Source organism: Heterocephalus glaber, unplaced genomic scaffold (assembly GCF_053883595.1).
Source record: "Heterocephalus glaber isolate CG9 unplaced genomic scaffold, H.glaber_assembly_v1.0 deba00001141, whole genome shotgun sequence".
NCBI classification, from domain to species: Eukaryota; Metazoa; Chordata; class Mammalia; order Rodentia; family Bathyergidae; genus Heterocephalus; species Heterocephalus glaber.
The window spans coordinates 1,147,693-1,168,912 of record NW_028258201.1 but is presented as its reverse complement, the minus strand read 5'-3'; the positions used below and the strand labels follow the sequence as shown (position 1 = coordinate 1,168,912).

At 60.1% G+C, this 21,220-nt stretch overlaps 2 protein-coding genes and 1 long non-coding RNA gene across 6 annotated transcripts; 2 read left to right on the top strand and 1 right to left on the bottom strand.

The window, feature by feature from the left end:
* The first annotated feature begins 2,609 nt into the window (after positions 1-2,609).
* Positions 2,610-5,690, top strand: Zbtb12 (zinc finger and BTB domain containing 12). The gene is made up of 2 exons (XM_004846930.4): positions 2,610-3,021; positions 3,497-5,690. The coding sequence occupies exon 2, from the start codon at positions 3,517-3,519 to the stop codon at positions 4,894-4,896; it is 1,380 nt and encodes a 459-aa protein (XP_004846987.1). The 5' UTR covers positions 2,610-3,021; positions 3,497-3,516; the 3' UTR covers positions 4,897-5,690.
* A 1,245-nt stretch (positions 5,691-6,935) lies between these two features.
* Positions 6,936-20,995, top strand: Ehmt2 (euchromatic histone lysine methyltransferase 2). Of its 4 annotated transcripts, none has more exons than XM_021260066.2 (28): positions 6,936-7,013; positions 7,660-7,726; positions 7,820-8,026; positions 8,113-8,369; positions 11,318-11,402; positions 11,484-11,536; positions 11,635-11,790; positions 13,247-13,378; positions 13,447-13,561; positions 13,704-13,805; positions 14,007-14,155; positions 14,236-14,379; positions 14,456-14,691; positions 14,768-14,950; positions 15,031-15,113; positions 15,474-15,580; positions 15,699-15,821; positions 15,908-16,009; positions 16,643-16,747; positions 16,836-16,990; positions 17,065-17,232; positions 17,855-17,999; positions 18,216-18,293; positions 18,576-18,691; positions 18,764-18,850; positions 19,611-19,689; positions 19,812-19,987; positions 20,497-20,995. In XM_021260066.2, exons 1-28 carry the CDS (start codon positions 6,972-6,974, stop codon positions 20,675-20,677), a joined length of 3,633 nt encoding a protein of 1,210 aa, XP_021115725.1. In that variant the 5' UTR covers positions 6,936-6,971; the 3' UTR covers positions 20,678-20,995. The 4 variants fall into 4 exon arrangements, with proteins under 4 accessions (XP_021115725.1, XP_004847004.1, XP_004847003.2 ...); XM_004846947.4 differs by having other exon boundaries at positions 6,937-7,013; positions 11,484-11,524; XM_004846946.4 differs by lacking the exon at positions 6,936-7,013 and having other exon boundaries at positions 7,069-7,726; positions 11,484-11,524.
* LOC110349636 (uncharacterized) lies at positions 8,751-11,320 on the bottom strand. Its single transcript, XR_002395760.2, has 2 exons — positions 10,756-11,320; positions 8,751-10,427 (listed from the first exon to the last, which is right to left on the bottom strand). It is a non-coding gene; the product is annotated as an uncharacterized LOC110349636 (long non-coding RNA).
* Positions 20,996-21,220: the final 225 nt, after the last annotated feature.

Genomic DNA, 21,220 nt, shown 5'->3' with positions numbered 1-21,220 from the left:
GACTGACAAGGTGCAGGGAGACTCTGCCACCGCGTCCCCTGCCTGTGCAGGGCAGCGCAGGAAGTCGAGGAAGGAGGCTCTGCGGGGGGGGGGGGGGAGGCAGGCACTTTGTGCCCACAAGGTGGCCTGCAGTGAGCCCCAGGGCAGAGCTGGGTGAGCGGCGAAGAAGCCGAGAGACGGAGGCTGGGCGGCTGTGTGGCCGTGACCCAGGACTGTGGAGGACAGGTCCGGGCTCACATCCTCCTCCTTCAAGACTGCTTGCCCTTGCCCCGGGGCTGTCATATTCCAGTCCATGCCTGGAAATGGAAACCCGAAGCCACGAATACTCAATGTCTCCGAGAAACGTCTGACCTTTCCTGTGCTTTGGATTCTGGAGGCCACGCTCTCCTCCATTAGTGACCAGCAGCTGTGCCTCAGGCTGTGTGGGGCCAGCTGGCCCTCGCCTGCTGTTCGCAGGCAGCACACAAAAACTTTCTGAGTAAGCTGTCCCAGACCACCAGGCTGGGAGAGATTCAGTGCCATCCCTCCGCCTCACTGAACCCTGTGGGCCTGCATGGCTTGAGCTGAAGGAAGCGTGGCTTTCTGTCTTGCAGTTGTTCCCTGCATCCAGAATCATCTGCTCCAGACACTTGGCCAAGGCATTCTGTCCTGAGAGGTTAGTTAAGGCCCTTGTCTTACGCTGGCAGAAGCTAGGGAACAAGTGACAAGCATCAATGATTCCTGCCAGGCACGTGCCATACGCCTATAATCCCAGCACTCTGGAGGCTGAGGCAGGACGATCGCTGTGAGTTGGAGGCCAGCCTGGGCTCCACAGTGAGCTCAAGGCCAGCCTGAACTGCAAAGTGAGACTCTGTCTCAAAACACAAAAAAACCGAGCAAACAAACAAAGCTGTGACTATGGAGCAGCCACTGAAAGGGTTCACCGGCTCTCAGCTCCAAGCCTCCAAGGGTGTCCCACACTACAGGCTGAGATGAGCCCCCCAGGCCAGGCCACAACCCCAGAAAGGAGAAAGCACAAGCAGAGGACAGGATCTACAACTCTGCTAACTCTCATTCCTGACCTGACAGCTTTTTGTATTTCTGGTCTCACTGGAATGTGAACTATTCTTTTGAGAAGTCTGGTAGTGAGGAAGAGATGAGAGAGGAAAACAGAATCTTCAAAGTTCTTCTCCCAAATACTCTGTACCCAAACAGGCAAAAGGGAAATGAGCAACCATTGCTTCTCACCTACTGTACCCCAGGCTCACTTAAACTCGTGAGAAACCTGCACCTTCGATTCAAAACTGAAGATGCTGAAACTCTGAGAAGAAAGTGACTTACACAGGAGCCCTACGGCTTTGAGGCTCCGGTGCATTGGGCACAAAAGCCTATGTTCTTCCTTGAACTCTACAAAGAAGGCATTAAAAAACCCATATCTGGGTGGGGGCATAAATGTAAGGGACTATAAAAGCCAACAGCCAGGAGAGCAAGGAAACACTGCCCCGGCCCCTAGAATTGGGGCATTGAGTTGAGGTCAGGAGTTAGCGTTCTGTGGGTGGCTGCTGGCCGAGTGGGGAGGAATGACTTTCACAGGCAGTCATTTATTGCACGACTTTTATTTGCAAAACATACCCCATCACTTAATCCCCATTATCGGGGAGTTTGCAGTCTCCTGGGGAAGGCAGATACTGAACACCCTGTACAAGCAGCTTCGTCAGAACTGAGATGTCAGGAAAAGTGCTAGTCTCATGGAGACTGTAGCAAATGCAACTGGCAGGAAACACTGGTACCTTCCCGAGGACCTGGATGGGGGGGGGGGGGGAGCAAGCGAGGAGACAGAATCGCGGCGGAGGAGGAAGGCGCCTGAGCACCAGCCTTCCAGGCAGTCCTGAGTGCTGGTAACGAAGCCGTGCAGATTGCAGCTGAGCTTGGGAGTGGGAGGAAGAACTGAGGAAAGGCTGTGTTTAGGGCGGTGGAGCTTTTCTCGAGGAAACTAGGGACGGCAGAGGCAGATGTGGGGTAAAAGTGACGATAATGGAATCATATTAATATACACGATGGCATAATTAGACGGACCAAGCCAGGATTAACCGCACAGAAGAGGTGGAACGGGCGCGGTTATCACAGCACAGCCTTTGCCTTGGCGAGAAGCTGGACTCGATCAGGAGAACGGATGGGAGGGAGCCCGGGTGTGACCTCGAATGATCGTGACTCCAAGCGGAGGAAAGCAAAAGGCACGGAGCGGCTGGCTTTGTGGAAAGGGCGATCGTGTTTCCGACCAGAGAGATGGCCGGTTACTAGGTTCAGAGGACTTGGAAAAGTCTGGAAGCGTGGTCGGAGGAATCGCGCACAACGCAGCAGAAGATGCACGCGTGGACAACAGCCATTAAACGCTGAGACAGCCGCGGGCTGGTGTGGGCCCTGGACGGGCCGCACCTGCACCCCAGGGGCCGCTCTGCACAGCCGGCGGGAGCCGCACCGCCGGGGGACGCAGGTGGCCGCGAGGCCGCGGAGATCCCGGCCCGCGCGCTCTGGGGGCGCGAGGGGGCGGACGGCAGCGGGGGGCGGGCCGAGCGAGCGGGCCTCTGCGCGGCACTTGGCACGCACGCGCAGACCGGCCCGGGCCCCAGAGGCACAGAGGAGGGGGAGCGAGAAAGAGGGGGGTGTGGAACGTATTTCCGCTCTGGCGGACAAATAATCCCGGCCAAAGGGGAGGCACGGCTGTCCAGCCCTTTAACCGCGTGGGGGGTGCCCGTGAAGAAAGGGGGGTCGGGAAGGGGGGGGATCCTGCTCCTTTAATTCCCTCCCCTCTTCCTCCTCCCCGACTCCTCGCGACGCCGCCGAGCGCGGGGCCTGGAACACACGGCACGAGCTGCCCCCGCCCCTCCCCCCTGACGCCCACGCGGAGCCGGCCCGCGCGCGCGCCCCGCGCACCCCCGCGCCTGCGCGCTGCCCAGGCCCAGCCCGTGTGTGGGGGGCGCCGCCGGCCCTGGGGGGTGGGGGACATAGGGGGGGAAAAAGCAGCGCGCGGAACCGGGCCAGGTGAGAGGCGCGTGCACTCAGGGCCGTGGGGCTGGGGGGGCGTGCCACGGAGCGCCGAGCGTGGGAGGGGGCGTGCACGACGGTGCAGACGGCAGGGGAGGGCTGGGGAGGGGCCCGAGGACCCCGGGAGCGGGCGGAGGGGCGGGTGAGAGGAGCCTGCAGCCGGGGCCACCCCAGCGCCACAGGTCCACGTCTCTGCCCCCCTTCCTCTGTCCTTCCCCGAGGGCGCGCAGGCTTTCTCCATCTGCAGGCGCTGGACCGGGGGTGTGGACGCCGCTGCCCCGCCCCCGGGAACCACGCCTCCCTCCGACAGGAGGGACAGCGCCTCCCCCGGGTTGGGGAAACTGAGGAAGAGGCGTGAAGACTGGGAGATCGGATGCTGGGGGAACCGGGCAAGAATGGGGGCGAGGGGCCTGGAGTCTTGGCTTCGGAGAGCCAGAGACCTTTGTCTCTGACCGGTTTCCTTCCCGACCAGGGTTGCCCACTCACGCTACAATGGCCTCTGGGGTGGAAGTGCTTCGCTTCCAGCTGCCCGGCCATGAGGCTGCCACGCTGCGGAACATGAACCAGCTCCGCGCGGAGGAGCGGTTCTGTGACGTGACCATCGTGGCCGACAGCCTCAAGTTCCGCGGCCACAAGGTCATCCTGGCCGCATGCTCACCCTTCCTTCGGGACCAGTTCTTGCTGAACCCCAGCTCCGAGCTGCAGGTCTCCCTGATGCACAGTGCGCGCATCGTGGCTGACCTGCTCCTCTCCTGCTACACCGGTGCCCTGGAGTTCGCAGTCAGGGATATCGTCAACTACCTGACGGCCGCCTCCTACCTGCAGATGGAGCACGTGGTGGAGAAATGCCGGAACGCCCTCAGTCAGTTCATTGAGCCCAAGATAGGCCTCAAAGAGGACGGGGTCAGCGAGGCGAGCCTCATGAGCAGTGTCAGCGCCACCAAGTCCCTGCTCCCTCCAGCCAGGACCCCAAAGCCAGCTCCCAAGCCCCCGCCCCCTCCACCTCTGCCCCCTCCGCTCCTGCGGCCTGTGAAGCTGGAGTTCCCGCTGGACGAAGACCTGGAGCTGAAAGCCGAGGAGGAGGACGAGGACGAGGATGAGGACGTGTCTGACATCTGCATCGTCAAGGTGGAGTCGGCCCTCGAGGTGGCGCACCGGCTCAAACCCCCCGGAGGCCTGGGAGGGGGTCTGGGTATTGGGGGCTCCGTGAGCGGCCACCTTGGGGAGCTGGCCCAGAGCAGCGTGGCCCCCAGCACTGTGGCCCCACCGCAGGGTGTGGTGAAGGCCTGCTACAGCCTGTCAGAGGACGCCGAAGGGGAGGGCCTGCTGCTGATCCCTGGGGGCCGGGCCAGTGTGGGGGCCACCTCGGGCCTAGTGGAAGCGGCGGCGGTGGCCATGGCTGCCCGGGGGGCGGGGGGCAGCCTGGGGGCGGGGGGCAGCCGGGGACCCCTGCCCGGGGGCTTCTCGAGTGGAAACCCTTTAAAGAATATCAAGTGCACCAAGTGCCCGGAAGTGTTCCAGGGCGTGGAGAAGCTGGTCTTCCACATGCGCGCGCAGCACTTCATCTTCATGTGCCCGCGCTGCGGTAAGCAGTTCAACCACAGCAGCAACCTCAACCGCCACATGAACGTGCACCGTGGCGTCAAGTCACACTCGTGCGGCATCTGTGGCAAGTGCTTCACGCAGAAGTCTACGTTGCATGACCACCTCAACCTGCACTCAGGAGCGAGGCCCTATCGCTGCTCCTACTGCGACGTGCGCTTCGCCCACAAGCCCGCCATTAGGCGGCACCTCAAGGAGCAGCACGGCAAGACCACTGCCGAGAACGTGCTGGAGGCCAGCGTGGCCGAGATCAACGTCCTCATCCGCTAGCCAGCGGGGCAGGCGGGTGGGGAAGGGATCCTGGGCCCAGGAGGATGGGGTTGGGGGTCGGGCAGACACCGGAGGGAGGGAGGGAGGGAGAGGTTCCCTGGAGGGAAGACCCTGCTTCTCAGAGAAAGGATGGAGCTAGAGACAGGGTTCTTCGACAAGGCCAAGGGAACGCAGGGCCCCAGAGACTGATTTTCCTAGAGGTGCATGGATACATGGAGGGAGGGAAAAGGGTTCCATAGAATGAGGAAAAGAGAAGACTGGAAAATGTTTTTTTCCTGGCCAAGGCTGCCCAGGGGAAGGAAGGTTCTGACACTTGTTGAGGTAGGGGTGGGTGGGTGGGCAACGGGAGGGAATTGGCAGGAGGCGGCTTCCTTGCTCCTGTTTAGAATAGATCCTTGGGAGAGGGAGTGGTGGGGAAAGCACGTATGGAATCCCAGACCAGGAAGAGGGAGACCGTTCTTGCATGCTGGGGAAATGGGATTGTGGGTACATGGCTCGCCAAAAGTGGAGGACAAAGTGAAGGTGCCAGGTAAGAGGACGTGGGGTGAGCCTCCTGGGTAGATACTGGGAAGTGGGGGTACAATAGCAAGAACAATGAATAGTGAACGGGTGGGGGGCAGGGCACTTAGAAAAAAGGACACAAGGAGGGCTGTTAGTGGGAGGGAGAGGAGTAGAGACATACAGTATTTTTTAAGAAAACAAAACGTATTTTTTAGGATTTTTTTCTGGAGTTTGGGGTTTTAGTTTTTCTGCTTTGTTTTCCACAGAATAAAAAAAATAATTTTTTTTCTTTATACTGTGGCAGCTGCGTGTATATGACTATCCCACCCTAGATGGCCTCTCCTTCTTGATGCTGTGTCCTCAGTACCCAGAGGTGACAACTCACGCAGGTCCCATGTCCAAAGGAGCCCCCCTTCAGTCAGGGTAGGGAATGTGACAAGCTGGACACGCCCTCCCCCAGTTCTGCAGCCTCAACACCTAGCCAGGTACCGCACTGCAAAACAATTGGCAGGCCACGTGTTACAACTTCTACCTGCAGGGTTTGGTATCAGTGCTAGGGACAGGCTACAGGTGGCCAGCGTCCCCGCTGCTATTGCAGACAGGCATCTGTTACGGCATTTTTGTGTGGGAGAAATGGTTCATGTCTTTGGAAAAGCTAGAAGTTTGCAAAGCTGCTTTAGGTTTTGGGGGAGACTACAATTCCCAGGAAGCTCTGGAAAGTTCTTAACCAAAGAGAACTACAGTTCCCAGAAGGCCTTGTAATGGTCTCGGGTGCCTCTTACCCTAACCACTTGCCCGTTCAAATACTGTGCGTGAGGCCCTACAGATATTTCCAAACGTTGACAGAGATGGACTACCTAAGGGGCTGCTTCCCTAAATACCCCACTGTGTCAGGGCTGCATATCCTGGTGTCTTCCTTACAACTGTTAGCTGGGCTGTTACCGACTGAGTGCCTGGCCGCTTGTGTTTAGCTAAAAACCGATCACTTACTACAGTGTCACCAAAAAGACGTTCCTCGAGCCGCTGGCTTACCTGGATCTCTAGCGCTTGTGATGGCGAAAACAAAAGACATTTAACCCCAGGTTTTCAAAAGGGGACGCTGCTGGGTGAGGGGATGACACAGCACAGCACGCCAGAGTAAAGGTGTCCCCATCGGCCCCTGCTGGCTCGTCAGAGGCGAGGCCAAAACCGAGGCCGAGCCTTCTTATTTAGTGGCCCAGAAACTAGAAGGAAAAGCAACCAGGAGGGAGAAGCCCAGAGTGACAGATAAATGCAGCACAGAGCCAAGGGGCTCGGACGCTATGCTTGTCTCTTGGCCCCAGACGGGGACGGAGGAGCCCACCCCTGGACCCAGGCAGGCCTCCCCCTCGGTTCCCCAAGGGCTGAGGCCGGGAAGGCCCGGCACGCTCCCTTACGGCCCCGGCTCTGGCCACCCCTGCGTCTCCCAGGCTGCTCTCCGGGGAAAATGGCCCGAAGGCGCGCGACGGCCCCTTTAAGGCCCCTCCTCGCCCGCCCTGCTCGCCCACGTGACCCGGGGCGGCCGCGCGCCGGCTCAGCCCCCAGCGCAAGCGGCGATGGCGGCGGCGGCGGGAGCTGCAGCGGCGGCGGCCGCCGAGGTGCGGAAGGGGAGGGGGAGAGGCGGGTGCATGCCCGCGCGCGCGCCCGGGGGAAGCGCGCACCCGTGCAATGCTCCGGGGGTGCAACGGGGCCGGGGGGCCCGGGCGGGACTTGCAGCAATCCAGGGGGCCAGCACCGGGGGCGGATGAGGGGACCAGGGGGTGGGAGGTGGGGGGAGTGGGCACGGAGGCGCGCGTGCCGCCGCCGGCTGCCCCGGAGTGGGCGGCGGGCACCGGGGCCCCAGGAGCACGCGCGAGGGGCACGAGGGGCCGCCCGCCGGGCTGGGGGGCAGCGGGCGCCGGAGGGGTTGGTGCCCGGGGTCCCCGCGGCCTGGGGGACAAAGGGGGAGCGGCGCGTGCAGCCGGGAGGAGGGGGCGGGGCCGGGGCGCGGAGGCCCCGCCCCCGCCCCCTCCTCTCCTCTCGGCCCCCGAGATGCGGGGTCTCCCGAGAGGGCGGGGGCTGATGCGGGCCCGGGGGAGGGGTCGTGCAGCCCCTCCGGGCAGCCGCGGCCGAGGGCGGGGGGGCCCCCACCGAGGAAGAGGTAGGCCCCGGAGCCTGCTGTCTCTTCCCAGGGCCCAGGCGTCCTGGGCGCCCCAGCTCCCCGCCGGGCTGACCAGCCCTCCTGTACCCTGTCTCCCCTCTCAGGGGGACACCCCCGCTGAGATGGGGGCGCTGCTGCTGGAGAAGGAGCCCAGAGGAGCCCCCGAGAGAGGTGAGTGCGGTGGAAACGGCCCAGCCGGACCTTCACCTCCCGGACCTGGGATCCCAGAGTCCTCGGCCCTGAACTTGCTCTCTTCCCCTGCAGTTCATGGCTCTTTGGGGGACACCCCTCACAGTGAAGAGACCCTGCCCAAGGCCAACCCCGACTCCATGGAGCCTGCTGGCCCCTCCTCTCCGGCCTCTGTCACTGTCACCGTGGGCGATGAGGGGTCTGACACCCCTGTAGGGGCCACCCCGATCATTGGGGATGAACCCGAGAATCTGGAGGGAGACGGGAGCCGCGTCCTGCTGGGTGAGAGCCACGGAGTCTGAGGGTGGGCGGGGATCCCCTCCGCCTGCCTTCTCACCTGGCTTTCCGCCTGGCCTCCTCTCTTCCAGGCCACGCCACCAAGTCCTTCCCCTCTTCCCCCAGTAAGGGGGGCGCTTGTGCCAGCCGGGCCAAGATGTCCATGACAGGGGCCGGGAAGTCGCCCCCGTCAGTCCAGAGCTTGGCCATGCGGCTGCTCAATATGCCCGGGGCCCAGGGACTGGCAGCCTCGGGGCCCGAACCCACTCCAGCCACCACCGTCAGTTCGGAGGGGCAGCCCAAGGTGCACAGGGCCCGGAAGACCATGGCCAAGCCAGGAAATGGCCAGGTGAGGCGGCCTTTTCTTACCACTTAGTTTTAGGCCTCCCCCAATGCGCAGCTGTGAGACAGATATTGGGCTGGCTTTAATCTGTGAACAGACAGACCCTGACTTCCAGTTTAAGTTCTTGGGGAGGGAGACTAAGCTCAAAAAAGACAAACAGACTGAAGAGTTACTTGTATCCTTAATGTCTTAATTACCTGAGTGGTAAGGACGTGGGCTAAAGGAACTTCTACTTTTCCTTTCTACCTCCCAGCGGGTCCTAAGGGAGCTTTCTCCTTCTTGAGCCTTTTTGTGGCAAGGAGGTCCACAGAAATGCTAGAGGAGGGAAGTGACAAATCCCCAGAATCCCAGAAGCTTCTGGCACAGGCTTTTGAGGCCTCCTTGTACTGCTTTTTTCTGGGTGTGGATTCAATAGCCTGTGTGAGATTTTTTTTTTTTTTTTTTGCATTGTGGGGGTGTTGGGACTCAAGGCCTCTCACAGGCTAGGCAATCGATCTGTCACTTATCTGGAGCCTCCAGCCTTTTAAATTTTAAGTTAGGCTCCTGCAAAGTTGCACAGGTGGGTCTCAAACTTAGATCCTCTTGCCTCAGCCTCCTGAGTAGCTGGCATTGTATGGTACAACACCATACCCTTTTATTTTTTCTCTTTTTTAGAGTTTGTGTAAAATTGATAATCTAAGCCAGTTTTTAAAGATTGTTTCTTTGTGTCCTTCGTTCTTTTATTTATTTATTTATTGAGATATGGTCTCACTATGTAGTTCAGGTGGGGTCTTGGACTCACTATGTATCTATCCCAGGCTGGCCTTGAACTTGAGGTGAGCCTCCTGCCTCAGCCTCTCCTGTGCTGCAATTACAGGCGTGCACCACCACACCTGACTTCTAAACCATTTTTAAGTGTAGAAATCAGTGGTATTAAAATTTTCAATGTTGTATAGTCATCAGTCTCCATAACTGTTTTCATCTTGCAAACCTTGAACTCTATATCGGTTGACCAGTGAGTCCCAACTGTCCTTCCCCACACCTGGTGGCCATCATTACTCTGTTTCTAGGAATGTGATTACTGTAACCATCTCATGTATTTTTGTTGTTGTTGGGTTTTTTTGTTTTGTTTTGTTTTTGCAACCGGGATTGAACTCAGGTCCTTGCGCTTGCGCAGCAGGTGGCGAAACCACTGAGCTAAGTCCCCGGCCCTAATGTTTAATTGCAGGGTACAGCATTTGTCTTTTTGTGACTGGCTTGTTTAGTTCAGTGTTCTCAAGGTTTCTCCCTATTGTCCTGTATGTCAGAATTTCTTTTCTTTCTAGAGCCGAGTAATCCATTTTTGTGCAGTCATCTCTCAGGATCCAAGAGAGAATTGATTACAGGCCCTTCTAGACACAAAAATCTAAAGTCTCTTATATAAAATGGCCTGGTATTTGCAAAAAAATCTACACATAAACTGGCCATAGTGGTGCACTCCTATAATCCTAGCACTCTGGGAGGCTGAGACAGGAAGATTACAAGTTCAAGGCTAGCCTGGGCAACTTAGTGAGATCCTGTCTCAAACGAAAAAGGCAGTGGATGTAGCTCAGTGAAGAGGCTCTGGGTCCAAACCCCAGGAATGTAAAAGACAAAGAAATACACATATCTTCCTGTGTACTTCTTGCTAGCTATGATACTAAACCATGTAAATGCTGTGTAAATTGTTTCTATGCTATATTGTTTAGGGGTTATGAAATAGAAAACTACTCATATTAGGTAGAGACAAATTTTTTAAAATATTTTTGGTCCCACATGTTAAGTCTGTGGTGATGAGGCACCACATTTTGCTTGTCCATTCATCTGTCAGTGGACTCTGGGTTATTTGCACACTGTCGCTGTTGTATTCGTGCTGCTGTAAAGGTAGGTGTACAGCGGGCCTTTGACCTTGCAGAGCGGGAGGAAGGTTCTGCTCAGTGTGGTCGAAGAGCTAAGTGAAGTCTGGCGTGGCGGTGCACGCCTGTAATCCTAGCGCTGGGGAGGCTGAGGCAGAAGGATCACTGAGTTTGAGGCCAGCCTGGGGTCCACAGTGAGGCCAACGGCAGCCTGAACACAGGGAGACCTTGTCTCAAAAAACCGAGCCAAACAAAAAAGGAAGCTAAGTGAGCCTTAGGTGTGGGACGTGGTGACCCGCCTGCCCTCGGGGAATAGTAGTACAGTAAAACCTTAGTTTGCGAGCATAATTTGTTCCAGAAACATGCTTGTAATTCAAAGTACTTGTATATGAAAGCGAATTTCCCCATAAGAAATAATGGGAACCTCAGATGATTTGTTCCACAACCCAAAAATATTCATATAAATATGATTACAATACTGTGATATAATACAAAGTAATAAACTAAACATTTACAGAAATAAGTGAATGTGCACTTACTTTGCAAACCTTTGTGGCTGGCGTGAGGGGCAGTGAGAGGAGAGTCAGTGTGAGGGCAGACGGCACCGTCACTAACGGGATCACCGCTACTGGCTCACTGGAATCTTTTTCTTCTCCTGCAATTTTAACAAGGAACCCACCCAGTGACACTTGCTCTTGCCTCCTGTTGAGGATTTCACAGGAATACGACATCGCATGGTCGTTAGGCAGATTCATCTCGCACTGCTGCAGCCTTGTTTGGGTGCTGTGCTGCGCAGTCACTGCCCCACACTGCACACCTCCCGTCTCGTCTCGTGTGAAGTGAGGGATTCTTCTGCCTTCCTCTGGCCCCCTCCGCCCCTCTTGCTGTTGGCAAGTGGATCACCCACAGGGTGTCAGAGACATTTGCCCGACATGTGGAACGCTGAAGAACAAGTTACAGGCACCCAAGCTTCCCTGTGCCCCTTAGCGCCACCATCGGAGTCTGGAGCTTCCGTACCGCGCCCACCTTGGGCTCTGGCTAATGAGGTGGACGGCAGCCGCTGCCCACCTCCCATGACCCTCGCGTGTTCCTCTCCTCCAGCCCCCGGTCCCTGAGAAGCGGCCCCCAGAAGTGCAGCATTTCCGCATGAGTGACGACGTGCACTCCCTGGGGAAGGTGACTTCAGGTCAGTCCTGCCCCGCCCCGGCCCAGCCTGTGTGCCCCTCCTGGGCGAGGGTGCCAGCCTCACTGCTCCCCACCCTTCTAGATGTGGCCAAGAGGAGGAAGCTGAACCCTGGAGGAGGCCTGGTGAGCAGAGAGGTGGGGCCAGGCCGCTTGCCCGCAGCTGCATCTGTCCTCAGCAGGAGTGGGGTTGGTAGGAAGGAGCTGCAGCCTCAAGTTTGCTGATCTTTTTCTAGTCGGAGGAGTTGGGTTCTACCCGGGGTTCAGGAGAAGTGACCCTGGACAAGGGGGACCCCAGGTCCCTGGAGGAGTGGGAGACGGTGGTGGGGGATGACTTCAGTCTCTGCTATGACTCCTACTCTGTGGATGAGCGAGTGGACTCTGACAGCAAGGTGAGTGGAGCAGCCTGCGTCCCGCCCCGCCCTGAGGCCTGGGCTCACTCCCCAGTCTTTCCTGTCCCCCTTTTCCTTCCTTCCCTTTCTTCTCCTGTTCTTTTTCTGGTGCTGGGGATCGAACTTGGCCTCCTGCATGCCAGGCAAGTGCTTACTGCCGAGCTCCATTCCAGCCCTTCCTTCTTTCCTCTCTGCCCTCCCAGTGAGCATGCACCTGTACCATGCTGCTGCGTGCCGCTGTGTCCAGCGAGCGCTCCGTCTGCGCCGTTCCTGGCCCCTCTCCGCAGAGGGGGCCACCGTACTGCACCCCTTCTGTGGCTTATGTGCCGTTTGCTGGCTTCTGCCCTTGCTCTGTTTGCTTTTGCCTCCTGTGTTTACCTGCACAGCATAAGGTGGAGTCTTGCCGTTGTGCTTGGAAACTTCCAAGTAGACACAGAAGAGGAGAATGGTGGTTGTGAGCCCGCAGCTGCTCACCTGTGCCTCCCGCAGCATACACACTGGCCGGGTTATTTCATGGAAACCCCAGGCATCTTATTTCTTCACAGAGAAATATTTCCATCTGTGCTTCTAAACATAAGACCTCTTTTTGTCTCTTAACATCACTGCATTACTATTTTCACACCCCGAAAGAGCTTAGCAATGATTCGTTCGCACCATCGAGTGTCCCCAGCCGTCTTCCCATTATAAATGGGCTTTTGGTGCCCTCTGAAAGGGACCCACACGTTGATTTCATTGACATGTGTGTTGGATATCTTTTGATACGTGGGCTTCCTCATCTTTAAAAACAAAAGCCAGGCCAGGGATTTACCTCAGTGGTTCTGCCGCCTGCCTTGCAAGTGCAAGGTCCCCCCAAAAATCCCCGGTACCAAAAAAAATAAAATCAAAAACCTTTCCCTCATCTTTCATTTGTTGAAGAGGCGAGGCCAGTTGACTGGCAGTGTCTCACACTTTGAGCGGCTGAGGGCGTGGGGATCCCACATGCCCCTCCTCTGGCACTGCTTGTGACCTGAGGGGATGGTGGCTCCAGAGCCACGGCAGCGTCAGTGTGCACAGGTGTCTCCTGTCGCCTCATGTCGGGGCACCGGACATCTGGTCATTTGTCTTGTTGGCAGCCTCCACACTGACACCACACGGGTCTCTTCACTGTGGGGCTCTTCGTCTGGTGTTTTTAGCGGCCATTTGTGGTTTTGTCCGTTTGTGAACTTCACAGAAATAGCATCACGTTCTGTGTGGACCGCAGCGTCTCTGCCATGGCCGTGTAGAATTCCGGGCCGTCCTCCTCCTGCCTGCGAGCACCTGCCCGGGGCGCCATCCCTGGGCAGGTGGGGGTGGCGGTCTCTCCATCTTGCCTGTCTGTGTCCTGTGGGATTTGTCCTACGTTGTCCCTGCCAGGTTCTCTCTCCCCAGAGGAGCCTGGCGGTCGCCGTCTCCCCAGCCCCATTTTCTTCTCTCCCAGTCTGAAGTTGAAGCCCTGGCTGAACAACTGAGCGAAGAGGAAGAGGAGGAGGAGGAGGAAGAAGAAGAGGAAGAGGAGGAGGAGGAGGAGGAAGAGGAGGAAGATGAGGAGTCAGGCAACCAGTCAGACAGGGTGAGAGTGGAGTCTGTCCTCTGGGCAGTGGGGCCGCGGCCAGGGCCCTGACTCTTCCTGCTCCACAGAGTGGCTCCAGCGGCCGGCGCAAGGCCAAGAAGAAATGGCGAAAAGACAGCCCGTGGGTAAAACCGTCGCGGAAACGGCGGAAGCGAGAGCCTCCACGGGCCAAGGAGCCACGAGGTGAGCGGGCCCCTGCTCCATGCCCCTCCCGGCCCCCCGAGGCGCGCAGGTGTACGCACGGTCTCTCACGCACGGACACCCGCACGTGCGCACGCGCCGGGCCCACGCGCTCGCACGCTCACTCTCTCTGTCTCTGCGTCAGGCGTGAACGGTGTGGGCCCCTCAGGCCCCAGTGAGTACATGGAGGTCCCTCTGGGGTCCCTGGAGCTGCCCGGCGAGGGGACCCTCTCCCCCAACCATGCTGGTAAATGCCCACTGCCGGACAGAGAGCCACGAGGGGTGCCCACGGGGCTGGAGGGGCCCGGGAGGAGGGAACCCGGCCAGAGCCTGGGTGTCCGGCCTGGCTCTGGGGTTCTGGAGCGCGGAGGGAGAGGCAGAGCGGGAGCAGGGGACCCTCCCAGAGGGCGGGGGCCAGAGCCTCCTCAGCACCCCTTCCCTGTCCAAGGGGTATCCAACGACACGTCCTCCCTGGAGACCGAGCGCGGCTTTGAGGAGCTGCCCCTCTGCAGCTGCCGCATGGAGGCGCCCAAGATCGACCGCATCAGTGAGAGGGCCGGGCACAAGTGCATGGCCACCGAGAGCGTGGATGGCGAGGTGGGCCTGGGGGGCCCAGCGCCAGCGCCAGCCCCCGTCCATGACTGCACCCCGTTCTCACCCATCCTCACTGTCCTCAGCTGTCTGGCTGCAACGCTGCCATCCTCAAGCGAGAGACCATGAGGCCGTCCAGCCGCGTGGCGCTCATGGTTCTCTGTGAGACCCACCGGGCCCGCATGGTGAAGCACCACTGCTGCCCAGGCTGCGGCTACTTCTGCACGGCGGTGAGTGCCCAGCAGGCACGAGGGTGGCCTCCCCATGAGAGCTGCCCCAGCCTGACTGTGCCCTCCCCTGAACCAGGGCACCTTCCTAGAGTGCCACCCCGACTTCCGTGTCGCCCACCGCTTCCACAAGGCCTGTGTGTCCCAGCTCAACGGCATGGTCTTCTGTCCCCATTGTGGGGAGGATGCTTCTGAGGCCCAGGAGGTGACCATTCCCCGGGGTGACGGGGGCACCCCTCCAGCCGGCACTGTAGCCCCTGCACCCCCGCCCCTGGCCCCGGATGCCCCAGGGAGAGCGGATGCTTCCCAGCCCAGGTACTGGCCTCCCTCCCTGCTCTGCCCTTGTCCGCGTCGCCCATCTCCACACCCACCTCAGAACCTCCTCCCGCAGCGCCCGGATGCGGGGCCAGGGGGAGCCGCGGCGGCCACCCTGTGATCCCCTGGCTGACACCATCGACAGCTCGGGCCCCTCCCTGACGCTGCCCAGTGGGGGCTGCCTCTCAGCTGTGGGGCTGCCGCTGGGCCCAGGCCGCGAGGCCCTGGAGAAGGCCCTGGTCATCCAGGAGTCGGAGAGGTGAGTGGGCATTGCTCCTGCAGGGACAGGGTGCTGCGCCAATGCCCAGTGCTGAGTGGCCGGGCTCCCCTCCTCTGCAGGCGGAAGAAGCTGCGTTTCCACCCCCGGCAGCTGTACCTGTCTGTGAAGCAAGGGGAGCTCCAGAAGGTGATCTTGATGCTCTGTGAGTACACATCCCGCCCAGCCAGCTCTCCGGAGCCCACCATGAGACACAGTCCTGACCAGGGCCACTTAGCGTGGACCCCCGCCTGCTAGTCCCAGCCTGTGCTCACATGATAACACACTTAGCCCTTCCCAGCATGGAGCCTCCGAGACCAGGTGTCTTGCTCAGTGTACAACCCTGCTGAGAGGCAGGGCCTTCAGGGACAGCTGGCACTCTTACCTCTGCTGAGTGCCCTGAGGGAGGCAGGCATGGAGAGAGCCCAGTAGAGGTGCTGAGAAGCCTCCCAGAAGGAGCATCACCGGCCCCTTGCTTGCTCACCACTTGTTCCTCCTTCTCCCGGTATGGTGGGCTCTCCCACAGTGGACAACCTGGACCCCAACTTCCAGAGCGACCAGCAGAGCAAGCGGACGCCCCTGCATGCGGCCGCCCAGAAGGGCTCGGTGGAGATCTGCCACGTGCTGCTGCAGGTCAGCACGGGCCAGCCCTCTGCCTCACTGTGGGGCCCCCTGCCCTGGCCTGTCCAGCCCTGCCCTGCCCTGCCCAGCCCAGCCCCTCCCAGTGCCAGCCTACTGCCCTTCCCTGCAGGCCGGAGCGAACATCAACGCCGTGGACAAGCAGCAGCGGACGCCGCTGATGGAGGCTGTGGTGAACAACCACCTGGAGGTGGCGCGCTACATGGTGCAGCGAGGTGGCTGCGTCTACAGCAAGGTGTGGTGGCCGGGACAGTGGCCCAGGGCGTTGGCCTGGTCGGGGGGCCAGCCAGGGGCCCCACCTGCCATGCCTGTCTCCCTCAGGAGGAGGATGGATCCACCTGCCTCCACCACGCAGCCAAAATCGGCAACTTGGAGATGGTCAGCCTGCTTCTCAGCACGGGACAGGTGGACGTCAATGCCCAGGTCAGTCGCCCTGCACCTCCCTGCTCTGTGCAGCTGTTGGCCCTTCCCCTTCAACCTGACCCCAGCCCTTCCACCGTCTGGGTGTCTCTGCCCTCTCCTCCCTGTCAGATTTTGGAAGCACGAGCTCCTGTTTTGTCTGAGTGCTGACAGCCTATTAGCTCTCGTGGGGCAGCATGCTCGATTAGCTGCCCGTCTCCGTGCTGGGACATCCCTGTTTGTCCCCGGAGCCCCTCAGCTCACGTCCTATGGCCTGTTACCTCAGCACACTCAGGCCCTGCTGTTTCTCTAAGACTCAGTTCTGTGAGGCTACAGAGAGCCCATTCTTTGTCCTTCGGATTTGTTGCTTCTGGGCTGGCCCTGCCCTTAGGACTTGGAATGGGTAGATCTAGGAAATACGCGTGTTTGAGAAGGAGAAAAATACTCAGCTCCTTCCTGCAGCCTCGGGTCGTGGGCACTGTCCTTGCCCCGTTACAGAAGAGGAAACTCAGGCCCAGAGACCTCAGGCCCAGAGACGGGGGTGTGGGGGTGTGGAGCTGGCATGCGAACGCCTGCTCTGGACCGGAAGCGGAAGCGCTCTGCGCTCTAGTGGGCGGTGGCTCCGCCTCACCACGTTCTACCCGCCCGGACCCACAGGACAGCGGCGGGTGGACACCCATCATCTGGGCGGCAGAGCACAAGCACATCGACGTGATCCGCATGCTGCTGACGCGGGGCGCCGACGTCACACTCACCGACAACGTGAGCGCGAGCTGCGGGCCGGCGGGAGGGGCAGCCCAGGCCCGAGCAGCCGGGGTTCACTCACCGGCCCCTCCCGCCCCCCTCGCAGGAGGAGAACATCTGCCTGCACTGGGCCTCCTTCACGGGCAGCGCCGCCATCGCTGAGGTCCTCCTGAACGCCCGCTGCGACCTCCACGCCGTCAACTACCACGGGGACACACCCTTGCACATCGCGGCCCGCGAGAGCTACCACGACTGTGTGCTGTGAGCCCCCGCCCCGCCCCGCGCCCACCTGCGCCCACCCCAGGACGCGCGCCCACCCGCTCCCTGTCCCCCAGGCTGTTCCTGTCCCGGGGGGCCAACCCGGAGCTGCGGAACAAGGAGGGGGACACAGCGTGGGACCTGACCCCCGAGCGCTCCGACGTGTGGTTTGCGCTCCAGCTCAACCGCAAGCTCCGGCTGGGGGTGGGAAACCGGGCCATCCGCACCGAGAAGATCATCTGCCGGTGAGCCCGGGGCCCCGCGGCCCCATCGGCATATGGAGTCCCCCTAGCCCCCCAAGTCCTCTCCCAAGGTGGTTCATAAATACAGCGAATAAAAAGAGAGGACACCCAGTTAATGTAGAGCTTCATAGTGAAACCCAGTCTCAAACAAAAAATATTTTCAGATGAACATATACATGCTTTTTTAGTATGAAGATGTCCCATGTGCTGGCACGTGGCCCATGCCCGTTAATCGTGGCTGCACAGGAGGCTGAAGCAGGAGGATCACAAGTTTGAGGCCAGTCTGGGCAACCTAGCCAGACCCTGTCTCAAAATGGAAAGGGCCAGGGGAATAGCTCAGCACCAGAGCACTTCTGTAGCCTGTGTGAGGCCCTGGGTTCAGTCCCCAGACCGCAAAGAAAAAAGTCCCATTTAATATTTGGGATAAAGTTATGCTAAAATGTTATTCCTTGTTGATTTGAAATTCAGCTCTGACTGGGCGTCTTGCATTTTATTTAGCACCCTTATTCCCCACGCCCTGATGGACCCCTGAATCCCCCCTTTTCCCCCGCCTCAAAAGCATCCTGCCATGGCTAGGGGATCCCCTCCTCCTGTTCCAGCCCCAGGCCTGTCCCCCCTTCCGTAGGGATGTGGCTCGGGGCTATGAGAACGTGCCCATCCCCTGTGTGAACGGCGTGGACGGGGAGCCCTGCCCCGAGGATTACAAGTACATCTCCGAGAACTGCGAGACGTCCACCATGAACATCGACCGCAACATCACCCACCTGCAGGTGGGGCGCCCCCTGGGGAAAGGGCCCCTCTCCCAGGCTGGGGAAGACAGCCCGAGGGTGAGCCCAGGACACCCCGCCGGCACCGTCTGGACTCCCTCCCCCTGGGCCTGTCCCCAGCCCTGTCCTAGTACCTGAGTCCCAGAGAAAGAGCAGGCACGCAGGGAGTGGGGCCGGGTCAGCTCGGGGCCAGGGCAGTGCTGACGTCTGTCCCCGCAGCACTGCACGTGTGTGGACGACTGCTCTAGCTCCAACTGCCTGTGTGGCCAGCTCAGCATCCGGTGCTGGTACGACAAGGTGGGTGCCCTCTCCTGGCCGCTCCCTCCACAGCCCTTCAGGGCTCTGGGACCTCGGTTTTTCCCTATGGTGGAGAAGGGGCGGGAGTGGGCCCTGTGCCCAGGTGTATGCAAATCAGGTTCTGGGCCTGAGTATTTCCTGGTCCCTGACCTCCAGCCTTGGGCTCCGCCTCCCCAGCCCTGGGGTCAGCACTGGGTTTTCCTGGTGAGTCTTGGGGGTCCTGGGCGGCCAATGTGGGCCCCACGAAACTGCCACCCCTACCCCCGCTCCACCCCGCCCCAGGACGGGCGGCTGCTCCAGGAGTTTAACAAGATTGAGCCCCCGCTGATCTTCGAGTGTAACCAGGCCTGCTCCTGCTGGAGAAACTGCAAGAACCGGGTGGTGCAGAGTGGCATCAAGTGAGTCCCGGCCTCCCCGCCGCCGCCCCAGCTTCTCTGGCCCAGAACCCAGCGTCTCCTCTCCCACCCCAGGGTGCGACTGCAGCTGTATCGGACTGCCAAGATGGGCTGGGGGGTCCGCGCCCTGCAGACAATCCCCCAGGGCACCTTCATCTGCGAGTGAGTTGGCCGGGCAGCCAGCCCTGGGCCGCGGGCATCTGGCTCTCCCCGCCCACCGTCTTCCTGGCCCCTGTCCTCTTGCTGTCCCAGCTCTCAGCCCCTTGCTCCCTCCTGGGCCTCAGACTGCTGGAGGCTGCCCTTGCTGCACCCTCTGCACCCCCTGCCACCCCACCCCACCCGACCCGACCCGTCCAGCCTGGCTCTCCTGGCATCTCCCACTCCTGTCAGGCCGCCTGGCTCCCACTGCTATTCTCACCTGGGCCAGCCACCAACTCCTCTTCCTCCCTTGCATCCTCACCCCAGCCCCAAGATCCTCCTCGTTCCCTCTTCCTGTGGCCCAGCCCCTGCCTCTCCTGGCCCTCCTGGCCCGCTGGGTGGGCCCTGGCACTCAAACCTCAGTGTCTACACCTGACCGAGCTTCTTCCCCACTTCCTCTCCAAGCCCACCGCACTGATCCCTCAGAGGCTGCCTTGTTCTCTGTGCCCCAGGCTCAGCCCTGCCCTCTCGCTTCCCCCATCCAGTGGGGACTGCAGCTGGCAGGATTGTGCCCTGGGTGCTGCTCATGGGCCTGTGTCCTAGTCCTGCTCCCAACACCCACTCCTCCCCAGTGGTGGTGTCCTTGGCCCACTGTGTGTCGGGTCTCCCACCTGTGAGGCTCAGGCAGTGGTGGCAGCTGAGGAGCAGGGGAGGATCCCAGAAGCCTCAGAGCCACCTGCCCCAGCCCTGCTCACCTTCAGAGCCGCTGGTCCCTGTCCAACAGGTACGTTGGGGAGCTGATCTCCGACGCCGAGGCTGACGTGCGAGAGGATGATTCTTACCTCTTTGACTTGGACAACAAGGTAAGTGGGGCCCCGCTGTCCCCTGCTCCCAGGCTGGGCTCCGGGGCTCCCCGGGCAGTCCACAGGTGGGCAGCTGGGGAGGAGGGACAGAGACCCATGTGCAGAGGCTGCCCCTCCCCCAGGACGGAGAGGTCTACTGCATTGACGCCCGTTACTATGGCAACATCAGCCGGTTCATCAACCACCTGTGCGACCCCAACATCATCCCTGTCCGAGTCTTCATGCTTCACCAAGACCTTCGGTTCCCACGCATCGCCTTCTTCAGCTCCCGAGACATCCGGACCGGGGAGGAGCTGGGGTGAGGTGGCCCGTGGGGACCTGGGGCCGGCCAGGGGCTCAGGAGCTGCTCAGATCTCGGTGAACTTACGAGTCCCTTACCAGACTCATCAACCCATTTATGCTGAAGCTTGTGATTTTTTGAATTTTTGCATAAAATTAATATGTTACCTAGAAAACTTTAGCTCAGTGGTTAGCCACCTGCCTCGCAAACATAAGGTTCCGAGTTCGATCCCCGATACCAAAAAAAAAAAATTTAAGGAACAAAACCTCGAGGAGGAAAATTTTCATTACGTTCCATTGTTATGTGTCATTCCAAATATAGAACACAAGGCATAAATGGCTTCGGACAAGTCCTGACAGTCACTGAGGCACGGGCGGTCCCAGAGCTTGCATTTACGTTCTGAGGCGGCAGCAGAGCTGCGAGCCCATGGAACTCACAGGGCCTGAGTCCCTCAGGGGAGCAGGACCCACAGGGTCTCTAGGGTGGGCAGTGGAGTCCAAACCCCAAAGCTCTGGTGCTCCTGACAGCTTTGACTATGGCGACCGCTTCTGGGACATCAAGAGCAAGTACTTCACCTGCCAGTGTGGCTCCGAGAAGTGCAAGCATTCGGCGGAGGCCATTGCGCTGGAGCAGAGCCGCCTGGCCCGCCTAGACCCCCACCCCGAGCTGCTGCCGGAGCTCAGCTCCCTGCCCCCTGTCAACACCTGAAAACGGACCACACCCTGTCCCCTGTCCCTGCCCGGGAGGCCAGCAGCTCAGGGAGGCCAGCAGCTCAGCGGCCTCTGCTGCTCAGCCCAGCCTGGGGCGCTACCACCTCCTCTGCCACCTGCCACCCTTCACACATTCCTGCCTCCCGCTCCACAGGCCCTGGAGGTCTGAGCCCCTCTCCCGGCGCCGGCTCCTCCCTAGGACCCTGACTCAGGGCTGCCCCACCCCCCACCCCTCCCCTGGCGTCGGATGAATTGAAGTTGGGCTTCTGTGCCGACTGGGTTCTTTTCCTCAGTAAATGTTGGGTTTGGTAATAAACTGCCTGCCTGCGTGCTTGTTGTGGGGAGGTGGAGAAGTGGGGTCTGGGGGCAGGTCCTGGGGTGCAGGCTGGTGGATGTGGCCACGTGGGCCGCTCCCAGCAGGAGGTGAGGATGTGGGGACTTTGGTGGCTGGGCCAGTCCAGGGCTTAGAGAAAGGCAAATCTGGACATCGGTCCTGGGCAGAAGGATGTGGCTGGAGGACACAGGTCCAGGTGCTTTGCAG